Source organism: Microtus oregoni, unplaced genomic scaffold, assembly GCF_018167655.1.
Source record: "Microtus oregoni isolate MIOR12 unplaced genomic scaffold, Mior012 000003F_ref0000135, whole genome shotgun sequence".
NCBI lineage: Eukaryota > Metazoa > Chordata > Mammalia > Rodentia > Cricetidae > Microtus > Microtus oregoni.
Genome location: NW_024543062.1, coordinates 7,188,368 through 7,200,372, shown reverse-complemented (window position 1 = coordinate 7,200,372; position 12,005 = coordinate 7,188,368). Strand labels below are relative to the sequence as shown.

General features: G+C 53.2%; 1 protein-coding gene across 2 annotated transcripts in view; it reads right to left on the bottom strand.

The window, feature by feature from the left end:
* Col26a1 (collagen type XXVI alpha 1 chain) overlaps positions 1–12,005 on the bottom strand; it is a 134,238-nt gene that overhangs the window by 16,060 nt on the left and 106,173 nt on the right. For both annotated transcript variants that reach the window (XM_041648844.1, XM_041648845.1), the window contains one exon: positions 5,883–5,944. In XM_041648844.1, coding sequence (XP_041504778.1) covers positions 5,883–5,944 — 62 coding nt within the window. The remainder of the gene's footprint in view (positions 1–5,882; positions 5,945–12,005) is intronic.

Genomic DNA, 12,005 nt, shown 5'->3' with positions numbered 1-12,005 from the left:
AGACACCCCCCCCCATAGTCCCTGAGACTCAGCTGTGCCCTGCTCACGGTGGGTTATGCCTCTGAGCAGAGTCACATCCTTTGGTAGGTACATCCCTGTCCTTCCTCTCATCAGAAGAATTGTGACTTTCCAGACCCTCTAGTTCATTCTATAGCCACTCGTCACTGTGACTGAGTGACACCAAGCTCCCCCCTTCACTGACACGTGAGACTGTGAGCGTGCGCTGTGTCCCCTCTCTTCGTGGCTTGGTGCTCATATTCCTTCACTATGGAATAACTGAGGATGGACGAATGGACAGACGGATGGGAGGATGGTTGCTATAGGGATGGGTGGATGGGTGGGTAAGTGGACGGACGGGTGGGTGGATGGGTGGATGGGTTGATGATGGGTGGGTGGATGGGGAGATGGACGAGGAAGGAAGATGTACATGACCCGTTTTGGTCCATGGCCCTTGATAACCATCTAACAAAACTACATGGAGACAGTGGCTCCCCAGGACCCCCTGCCCTTCCCTCTCCCCTCAATGAAGGCAGGGCTCAAAGAGGGCAAAGACACGTGCCTGGAACTCTTTCCCTCAATTCACTTTTTAAAGGAATGTACGAGAACACCACAACAAACCCCATAGCTTTATGTGTTGACTTTTAAACAGTTATCTATTTTTGTTTTATGTATGTGAGTATTTTTTCCTGCACGTATGTCTGTGCACCACGTGTTTGCCTGGTGCCCACAGAAGACACAACAGGGATCAGATCTCCTGAACTGGAGTTATGGAGAACTGTGAGCCATCATGCGGGTGCTGAAATCCAAACCTGGGTCCTCAGAAAGAGCACCAAGTGCTCTTAACTGTTGAGTTATTTCTCCAGTCCTTTCGTGTGCGGATCAAAAATCAATAATCAATCAATAAATAAAATTAAAATGTCCGAACCCAGTGGCTCCTGGCTATTCCGCTACGTCCAGCAGAGGGCGCTGTGTGCCTGAGCTGAGCACAGGACAACCACTGCTCCGGGCGTCTAGTCTGGAGTCTGGTGGGCCCTCGAGTAGAGAGGGGTACACTTGGGAACCCTGTTACTCCCACTGATGCCGACAAAGGAATAAACTGCCCTCTGGGGCCTCAGCTAGCCTGAGGTTCCACAGGCGGTATGCCTCTCCGGTTCAGCTGTGTGGGACCCCTCTCCACCTGGTACCAGGGCCACTCCCTAATCCACTCTCTTTGATCCTTGAGCCAGGAAGACTCCCTGGATCCTCCCCACACACAAACTGGAAATGGAGGCTCAGAGACTGCACTTAACTCCTTTGAGGTCACCCAGGGAGCAAATGGTCAGACCAAGGCCTTGGATCTTCTGCCCCGCCCGCTCCCGCTCCCTGCCGCCTCTCAGTCCGCAGGACAAAGGGAGGGTTCTGAATCCTGCTCCACCCCGTGGGCATCCCAGACCTCTGGCTATTGTTGGGTGTGCTGCAGAGGTGCGGGGGTGGGGTGGGTAATGGAAGAAATGTGTGTCCGCGGATGGCATGAGCTTGGTGACTCAGAGCGGTGGGTGTGACAGGAACCTGAAGCCCCTGTGGCGGATGGTGGAAGGCTGTTTCCCACTTTAGCCTGGGTACTGAGAACACAAAGATCTTGTCCATTAAACAGGGGCAGGCTTGGGGTGCAGTTGACAAGCAGTTGGGGTGCACTATATCCCAGTATCCCCCAGGCTCTAGAGATGAGCAAGGGGACAGACCCAGGTACATGAAACAGAAGTAGAGCCACGTGAGAGGATGGGGAAGGGGGAAGGGAACTGGGACAAACAGCAAACCAGAGGGATCCAGGAAGAAGTGTCCACCCTGTGTCTCTGAGGATTGACCCCATACTCTTTCCTGCTAAATTCTGGGCTCCTTCTAAGGGATCTGCTCTTTGCTTTGGCACTAAATGCTTGGCTGACTCCTTCTAGATACTTCCACGTGGCCACCATGGCCCACAGAGCCCATGAGCCTGGGCAGAGGTGTCCCAGTCTCGGTTAAATTTGAGTCTGCCTCAGCCTGAGCTTCTGCACTCACGGCTTGGCATGGCCGACCTCCCAGGGGGGAAGAAGTCTATTTGTGCCCCGACTGAGTTTAACAGGACTGATATGGAGCACAGTCCAAGAAAGCCAGACTATGGGCTGGTGTGACGGCTCAGGGGGTAGAGGTGCTTTGCTCCCAAGCTTGCCAACCCGAACTTCATCCCCAAGATCCACATAGTGGAAGGAAAGGAGCGACTTCTGCAAGCTGTCCTCTGCTTGCACGCACACACTGTGGCATTCGTGCCTGCACTCACGAGCATATGTGTGACCATGCTCACACCCAGTGCATCAAGGAAAAGAACAGTAGGAAGGAAGAAAGAGAGAGAGAGAAAGAGAGAGGGGGGAGGGAGGGAGGAAGAAAGAAAGAGAGAAAGAAAGAAAGAAAGAAAGAAAAAGGAAAGAAGGAAGGAAGAAAGGAAAAAGGGAAGGAAGGAAGAAAGAAAAGAAAACCAGACCACAGATCTTCTGAGACAGTGGCCCGATGATGTCATGACAGTCAGGTCCCCACCTTCCTCCATCAGAGACCTGAATGCTGGGATTTGTGTAATTTTCACTTCTTGGGGTCCCCCTCAGTCCTTAGGGGTTGTGAAGTGGGAACTGGAAAAGGAGAGGACGGAATGCAGATGAGGAGCCAGGCCCCTGCTGGCCTCCTGTCCACCCTCCCTGCCCAGGACAAGAGGAAACCTACCCTAATGGCTGCCTGTCCCTCAACTTTCCCTTCATACCTTGCTCTTGAACTTCCCACTGTGATGGAGGAAGGTCATTGGTTAAAAAAATAAAGAAACTACTTGGCCCTCATAGGTTAAAACATAGGTGGGAGGAGTAAACAGAACAGAATGCTGGGAGGAAGAGGAAGAGAGCTCAGAGGCCATGCTCCCCTCTCCCGGGCAGACGCAATGATGCAAGCCACCAGGTCAGACATGCTGAAACTTTCCCAGTAAGACCGGTGCTACACAGTTTATTAGAGATGGGTTGATCGGAATATCAGAATAGCCCGTAAGGGCTAGAGCTAATGGGCCAAGCAGTGTTTAAAAGAATACAGTTTGTGTGTTGTTATTTCGGGGTATAAGCTAGCCAGGCGACCAGGAGCTGGGGCGGCAGGAACACAGCCCGCAGCTCCTACAACACCACTGTGCTGAGTTTGTGTGTGGTCCAGAGACAGAAGCACAATTAGCTGTCAATCGTGTCTGTCTCTTTTTCCTGGGTAGGGTGATCATCTTCCTGGCTGGTGACCCCTGGGGGATCCCACCGCCCAGGGCTGGCCCTTGGGACACTGATTCTGTTGGAGTGCTCGGTCTCACCTTTGCCCTGTCTACATTATGGATACAGGGTGATGATGGGAGAGCTTGAGCTGCAGCAGCTGCTTTGTAACACGAGGCGTCTTGCAGAGCCGGAGTCATTGGGGAGGCAGCGGGGAAGGGTCAATGACAGGCACTGAACAAATCCCAAGACATCCAATTCCTGGACTTCTGTCTGAACAGACATATGTAGGGCGTCCGTTGGCTCACTACTATTGGCTGGGTCTGTCTCTTACAACTTGATGTACCACACAGAAGCTTATTCTGAGGAAACAGAAGCCTCAGACTCTAGGCTTCTGCGTTGCGGCTCTTGGCTAGGCTGCCTCATTAAGCCTGTTTTTTTGTTTGTTTGTTTGCTGTTGTTTTTTTCTTTTGTTGTACCAGAGATTGAACCCCAGGCCAGGGGGCACAGGGGCACTGAACAGGCACCTGGGAAATGATACTGGCAAGGAGCAGTGTCCTTGGACCCTACCTGAGCACTCAGGGGTCTGTTTGAAGCAACCTGGACTGAGGAGCTGGGCTCTGCTCCAGGGTGGGCCCCATGCTCCCCAGATTCAAGCTACCTCCCTGGATCCCACACCCCAAGCTTCTGAATGCTCCACCCCATCTTGAATCTGGCTATTTCACGATACCCTGTGGTCCCTCTGCCAGCCTGAAAGAGGGAGGGCAAGCCTTTAACAGGCGGCTGCTTACGCTGTTGAGACCCTTTGTGGCAGGGGTTGTCAGGAGCAAGGAGATGGGGGAGGAATGGCTCCCAGCCAGAGAGCAGGCATGAGGGCCAGGTGCAAGCGAAGACAGTTGGCCCCCAAAAGCTGTGACTTTTAACACCCAGAATGCTGAACCAGAGCCAGACCAAATCGTCAGCTTTTCCTCTGTGCCAAACCCTACCACGGCTTTGGAAAGTGCCCATCAGGCCAACTCTCCTCCCCTGCTCTAAAACCTCAGGGGCAGAAGTTCGTTCCAGCCTCGTCCCCAGCATCCTACCCACCCTTTCCAAGGTTGACCTGGTCCCGGCTGGGGAAACCTTCCACCCCAAAGCCCCCAAGAGATCCTGACTCCGGAGGGAACAGAGGGCCTCTCATTCCCCACAATGCCCTGGGCCTGGGCTGGGAGACCCTGCCTGCTCACATAGGGGTTTGAGCACAGGAGGCTGTGCATGTATAGGGGCCTTGAATATTCTAGGTTCTGCACAATATCCCCCACAGCCTGTCCCTGAACTTCTTTTTTTATTACGCAAGTGTGCGTGTGTTTGCACAAGGTGTGTGGTGGTGCACCTGTGGTCAGCAGACAGCTTGAAAGGGTTGGTTCTTTCCCTTCACCATATGCATGCTGGGAATTGAACTCAGGCCATGGGACTGGGCAGCAAGCTCCCTTAACCACTGGCTCACTGGTCCTCCTCCTCCTCCTCCTCCTCCTCCTCCTCCTCCTCCTCCTCTTCTTTCCTTTCTCTGTCCCTCTCTCTCTGGAGCTCAGGTGAGTCCCACCTAATCCTGCTGGCTCTGTCTAGACATCCAAGCTACTACAGAAGCCCCTATGCCTTCAAAAGGCTCTGTGACCCCAGCAGGACACACGCACGCACACACACCACCCCTCCTGCTCTGGGTGTGGTGGGAACAGAGCATGGCCCTCTAAGGGGCCTGTCGTAGGCACCTTTGATTTTGCCTGCTGCTTTCTGGCTAGCGAGGTGCTGTGATTCAGGATGAAAGCAGGGTCCTCACGGGAGAGGGGGACTGACTCTGAAGAAACTTCACCCAATGTGGAACAAGAGAAGCTGCTGGGCTTGTGAGTTCCCAGCATTTGCTCCACAGCGCCCCCAAGAGGAACCGTAAGATAGACTCCTATTGCTAACGGGATGAGCTGCTGGCAGGCTGCAAGGTGAGCTCCAGGCTCCCAGCTTTGTGAGCTGTGTCACCCACGCTGGGCTTTGGTGATGCAGTTATCTTTGAGCCATTTCTGTTCCCATAGTAACCCTTCACCTATATTCCTATGAGTAACCCCAATAAAACCCATCGGCTCATCAAGTTGGACTTTGGTGGTAGTGGTTCTGGGCTCCATGTCTAGGGTGAGTGTGTCGTGTCTCCCCAGGAAGGCTTGTCACCCAACACACTCCCTAGTGGGACCACAATATGGAGCCTCAAGGGCTGTCTGTGCAGGTACCCAGACAGTGAACACACGTGTCCTATGCACAGGGTTGGTACCCAGACAGTGAACACACATGTCCTATGCACAGGGTAGGTACCCAGACAGACAGTGAACACATGTGTCCTATGCACAGGGTAGGTATCCAGACAGTGAACACACATGTCCTATGCACAGGGTAGGTATCCAGACAGTGAACACACATGTCCTATGCACAGGGTAGGTATCCAGACAGTGAACACACATGTCCTATGCACAGGGTAGGTACCCAGACAGTGAACACACATGTCCTATGCACAGGGTAGGTATCCAGACAGACAGTGAACACACATGTCCTATGCACAGGGTAGGTACCCAGACAGTGAACACACATGTCCTATGCAGGCCCCCCAGACCATCTAACCTTGGCCTCCAGCGTGGTCAGACGCTCACTCATATCGCTAAGCCGGGTACAGTTCATACACTCTGGAAAGAAAAAGAAAGAACCAAAGTGAGGTACAGCATAGGACCCCCCCATCTTCCGGAAAGGGAAGCCCGACTGCAAGGATAGCCTCTAGTGACAGCTGGGTAAGACATGTCTAAGATATTGCCTGGAAAGTCCTCCCCATCCATCAGGGCCTTGTCCTTGAGGCCTATCCCCCTCCTTGCATCCCTCTGTGCTTGGGTCAGCCTGGGTGGGGGACAGTTAAGGAGGACATGATGGAGATGGGGGCACTAACGGGAGGTCTAAAGCCTGCAGGGTGGTTGATACATGCAGAGACCCAGACGGGAGCAAAACCGAAGCAGCATCTACATCCAACCAGCTCATCTGGGGGCTGGAGGGAGGGGTGGCAATGAGCCCGTCCTCACCCCAGAGGGTCTGGGATACAGGTCTGGCAGTGTTCAGAAGCCCATGGGTAGCACTGGAAGGAGGGCTTCAAGAAGGTGAAAGTCGGGTTTGCAGGCTGTAAGGCTCCTTCCGAGGGCTAGGCTAGGGCTCCGCTGGGAGGGAGGGCATTGCCAGACAGCAAGCACTGCAAAATCCAGGCATGGTGCAGGCCTGGGATTCCAGAGGATACACTCCGGATCACCACAACTGTATATCAAGTTCAAGACCAGCCTGTGATACATAAGACCTATCTAAAAACAAACAACAAAACCCCTGTATATCCTTGGGGTCTGTGCACAGTGGCTAATACCTATGATTCCAATATGTGAGAGGCTGGGCAGGAGGCTCAGCGAGAATTCCAGGCTAGCCTGGGCTACAGAACAACTTCTAGGCTAGACTGGGCTACACGGCTATCACACACACACCACTCTTACATACATATACACACCTCTTTCCCTCTTATACACACACCCCTCTGTCTTACACACAACTTTCTCACACACACTCTCTCTCTCTCACACACATTCCCTCCCCTTCCCTCCCCCCTCTCTCTCACACACACAGCCACCAGTAATGAACTCTCCTAGGCCCTCTCCTCTTCTCACTTTAATTATCTGTTTACATCAGTCTCCCCAGACCAAAGCTCTTTAATGTGGAAACAGACGGTCAAAGCCGCTTCAGAGAGCTTTGATTGCTTTAGACCTCAAGGCTCGTCTCTCTGTCCCTCTCTGTTCTTTGCCCAGTTCAAAGCCTAGATTTGTAGGAAGGAACCTCGTTCCGGAGAAACAGATGCCCAGAGACATGGGGGGCATTGCTGGCTGACTGGATAGCTGTGCCCACGTGGGTGCCAGCGCCTTGGACACAGGCTGCTGAGAGGTTGAGACCTTCCAGGAGGGGTGTGGTAAGTCCTGGGGTAATGAGTGTTAGGACAAAAGCACTAGCTCTCTGAGTGTGCACAGGCTAAGCTGGGCACCGGCCTGGTGCCCCATTCAAAGAGAAAATAAAATGAGTATAGTGCACACGTATAATCCCAGCCCTCCAGAGGCGGGGGCAGGAAGGTCGAAAGTTCAAGGCCAAACTGGGGTACAGAAGCCTCTGTCTCAAAAAAAAGTAAAGGCTGGGGAGAGGCTCAGTGTGCAAGCACGAGAATCTGAGTTAAGTCCCCGGAACTCTTGTGGGGAGCACAGACAGGAGGATGGCTGGGGCTTGCTGGCTGCCAGCCCAGGCAGGAAAACAGCGAGCTCCAGGTTCAATGGGGGACTTGGTCTCAAGAAAGGAAAGTGAAGAATGGCAGAGCGGAGCAGTTGATGTCTTCCCCAGGCCTCTGCAAGCGTGTGCACGTGTGCCTGAACCCGCACACGCATGTATGCATGTGCCACACACATATGCATGCCCCGAAACAATAAAACAAAATAAGCAGAGCAAAACCAAACGCAAAGAGATGGCGAGTGATAAGGAAAAGCCAAGAGGGGACTTGGCCAGTGCACACCAGGAAGGGAGCAGATAAAGGGGTCACATGCCCCTAAGTCCATCTGTGGCCCCAACGTAAACTCTTGGCTAAGAGGAAGGGTCAGGGCAGGGAGGGAGAACAGTGTATAATTACAGTTCTGGTCAAGGTGGGGTGTGGGTGGTCACTGTCTTGGTCTGGTTCTGAGAAGAGGTCCAAGGAAGCCTTGTCGCTTGAGGGGACAGGTCAATTCTCAGAAGCAAGCTACTTCAGCACCCTCCTCTTTGTGGATAACTGAGCGTATGGACTCCAGCAGGGGCTTTGATCTGTGCTTTCTGGAATTCAAGGTGACTGTAGGTTTGTGTTTTTTAAAGATTTATTTTACTTTCATTTATGTGTCTGTGTGTATGGCTGTGTGTAAGAGTGTGTGTGTGCATATGAGTGCAGGTGCCAGTGTAGGTCAGAAGAGGGCGTACTATCTCCTGGAACTGGAGTTACAGGAGTTGCATGAGTTCTTGGACCTGAACTCTGTCTTTTGCAATGATGGTGAGTGCTAACCCCTGAGCCACCTCTCCAGCCACACAACTACAGGTCCACAACAAAGGAACCCTCTGTGGGTTCTGGAACAGGAGGACATAGACGCTGACAGTAAGGTGTCTCTGTGAGTCTAATCTCACCATTCACTTCACGATGAGAATGATCAGCTAGATCGGGTATCACCAAGTTTTAGATGGATGCTCCTGAGTGATTTCTGGACCCATGAGTAGAGGTAGCAGCTGACCCAGGTAAAGGATGAATGCAGAGTGAAGGCGGAGACACCAGGCTTCCAGCCTGCTTTTTCTCAGTTACCTTACAGGCCCAGGTGAGGAGGCTGTGCTTTTCAGCACAAGAAGCTTGAAGTGTCCAGTTGTTTTGTTTTGTTTTTGAGATACTGGATATTGAACTAGAGTAAGAGCTCTCCCACTGAGTCACACCCCAGCCCCTCACTGGGGGATCCTAGGCAGGTGCTCTACCACTGAGTCACACCCCAGCCCCTCACTGGGGGATTCAAGCAGGGGCTCTACCACTGAGCCACACCCCAGCCCCTCACTGGGGGATTCTAGGCAGGGGCTCTACCACTGAACCACGCCCCAGCCCCTCACTGGGTGATTCTAGGCAGGGGCTCTACCACTGAGCCACGCCCCAGCCCCTCACTGGGGGATTCTAGGCAGGGGCTCTACCACTGAACCACGCCCCAGCCCCTCACTGGGGGATTCTAGGCAGGGGCTCTACCACTGAGCCACGCCCCAGCCCCTCACTGGGGGATTCTAGGCAGGGGCTCTACCACTGAGCCACACCCCAGCCCCTCACTGGGGGATTCTAGGCAGGGGCTCTACCACTGAGCCACACCCCAGCCCTCACTGGGGGTAGAGCAAGTGCTCCACAATGGAACTACATCCCTGGCTCCTTATTGCAGGGTGCGGGGAGGGCTCTAGACAAATGTTCTACCACTAAGGCCCATCCCCAGCTCTCTTTTTACTCTATATTTTGAAACAAGAACTCACGAAGTTTCTCAGGCTAGTCCTGAACTTATTCTGTAGTCCAGCCTGATCTACATTTTTCCATTTCTTTGCCTCAGACCCCAGAGTAGCTGGGATGACAGACGTGTGGCACCTGGCCCAGCTCTAAGTGTCTGCTACAGTAGGATTACGAGAACAGGTGAGTGGGGCTTTGTCCTCCACCTCCTCCTCCACTTCCATCCCCAGGCTCAAGCTGACAATCACTTAGCCCAGCCCACCTCCTGCTTCCCAGCTCTACTTGACTTAGTGGAAAAAATTGTACGGCTTGCATGGAGCCTTCCCTGCACCACTCACGCGCGCACACACACAAACACACGTACACACACACACACACACACACACACACACACACCAATTCCTCCCTCCTACCCCGGGCTGTTCTGCATCAGTGGTTTATAAACAGGTTTTAGAAACAAGGACTCTTTTCCCCTCTCCATAAAACCCTGTCTCCCCGATATATAAAACAGATTAAAGATGGAGAGATAAACACGGAATATTAACACAAGCAGAGGAATGAGGATGTATACAGTATCCGAGGCCGAGACCGGCAGGACTTTAGAAAGGAAAAGCAAGCGGGAAGTGGTCTTCTGGTTTAACTTGGCAGATTAAATGCACATGTTCCTTAGAGGGGGAACCGGAGGTAAAGAGAAAAATACAGCAGACGTACAACAGAGCGAAAACGCCTGCTGCCAGTGACATCTCGTGAGACTGAGTGCAGTCAGGCATTCAAGCTCATCCTTGCAAACCAGTGAGGGCCAAGTCACAGCCATTGGCCCCAGCTAAGGCTGGAACAGACAGGGACAGGTCCTCTCTGGGATGGGACCAGCCGAAAAGGAAAGGGCCATGGACACTGGAGTCTAGGGAGGCCACCGATGAAACACTGGATCCCAAGAGAGCTGCTTCTTGAGACGCACATGCGTGCGTGCGTGCGTGCGTGAGTACGTGCGTGAGTGCGTGTGTGGGGACGTGGGGGTGTAGGGGTGTAGGGGTGTGGGGGTGTGGATTTGGGTGTGTGTGTTACGTGTTGGTAAACCGGGTCTGCAGCAAGAGCAGGGGCCCTGGAGGATTCCCCGTGTCTCTTTCCTCTCTCACAACCAACGATTCCTGGGCCATTTAAAGAAAAACCTAACAGGGTGGGCAAGAACCAAAAGGAGCGCAGACCACCCGTCTGTCACTCCAGGCCCTGTCTTATGCCGGACAGTGCTCTTTACTCGTCTTCCATCCATTTCCCATGCACCCTCATCCATCCCTCACCGACGCCCCCACCCATCCCCCATCTCATCCTTGCCCCATCATCTACTTTTTTTTTCTGAGACGGGTTTTACATGGTCCAGGCTGGCCTTGAATTCATTGTGTAGCCAAGAAGGACTAAGAACTCCTGATTCTCTTGCCTCCACCTCCTAAATGCTGGGACTAACAGCACACACCACCACACCCTACTTGGCCGTTGTTGCGAAAGTGATTTTCACTTTGAGCCTTGGCACCCCCTGCCCAGATTGGGAGGTCCCCACCCTACCCCAGGGGGCCACCACAAGGAGCCAGAAGACCACAGCGGACCTGGGTTGTGGTAAGTTAGTACCTTGGCCCTTCCAGGGCTCTGGGTGAACCGCCCATTCCTGAGGCCTCTAAAGGCTTCTAAGGGCTGTTTCCAGGGTCCAGAGCAACAAATAAGACCCGTCACAGGGGGCAAGGGCAGCTGAGGGAGGAGTCTTAGCTCTGTGGGGACCTGTTTCTGGAAACGTGTTGAGCCCAACCCTGTCTGCTCTGGCTTCGGCTGCTTTGGCAGGTGTGCAGTGCCTTGGCCCGTGGAAGACAGGATGGGTGAGGCATGTCCCACGCTCCTGCCTCAGGGGGGTGTCCTAAGAGACCCAGCCAGCTCGGACACCCCATGCCTTCCACATCTGGTTGATCTACGGCGCCCCTGGAATCTGTCACCAACAGGCAGTTAAAGCCTGTTTGTTTAACTTGTTCCAACTATTAAGCAGTGTAGGTGGGGGGCTGGTCCTGTCCCCTGGCTCTGGGACCCAGACAAAGATTTATCTGCCTTGCTCTGGGCCTCAGTGGCCTTCTCAGTAAGATGCAGGCTTTAACTTGGGGGACTCTGAAGGTTTGAGCCCATCCTGATTACTGTCACAAAACACTTAAGCCAGGAGGAGAAGCTGGGACCAAGGACATTCCCAGCATCTAGAACATGGGCCGGGGGAGGATCTTTTGATCCCTGTGGGTTATAAACACCCCAGGTGGCTGGGGTGACGCTTTCAGCAATGCACCTGCCTTACAAGCATAAGGACTTGAGTTCAATTCCCAGAGGCCACACAAAAAAGAAAGGCATGTAGGTGGTACCCACCCATCGGCCTCTGGGGCCAACTGGTCACCTAGGCTATCAACCTTGCTAAGTTCCGGGCCAGTGAAAAACCTTGTCTCAAAAACTAAGGAAGCAGTGGGGTGGTGGTGGCGCACACCTTTAATCCCAGCACTTGGAAGAAAGAGGCAAGGGGATCTCTGTGAGTTCAAGACCAGCCAGGTCTACAAAGCGAGTTCCAGGACAGTTAGAGACACAGAGAAACCCTGTCTGAAAAAAACAAAAAAACAAACAAAAACACAAGGTGGCAATTGCGGCGGTTCATACCAGTAGGAGATGGAGAGGTGGAG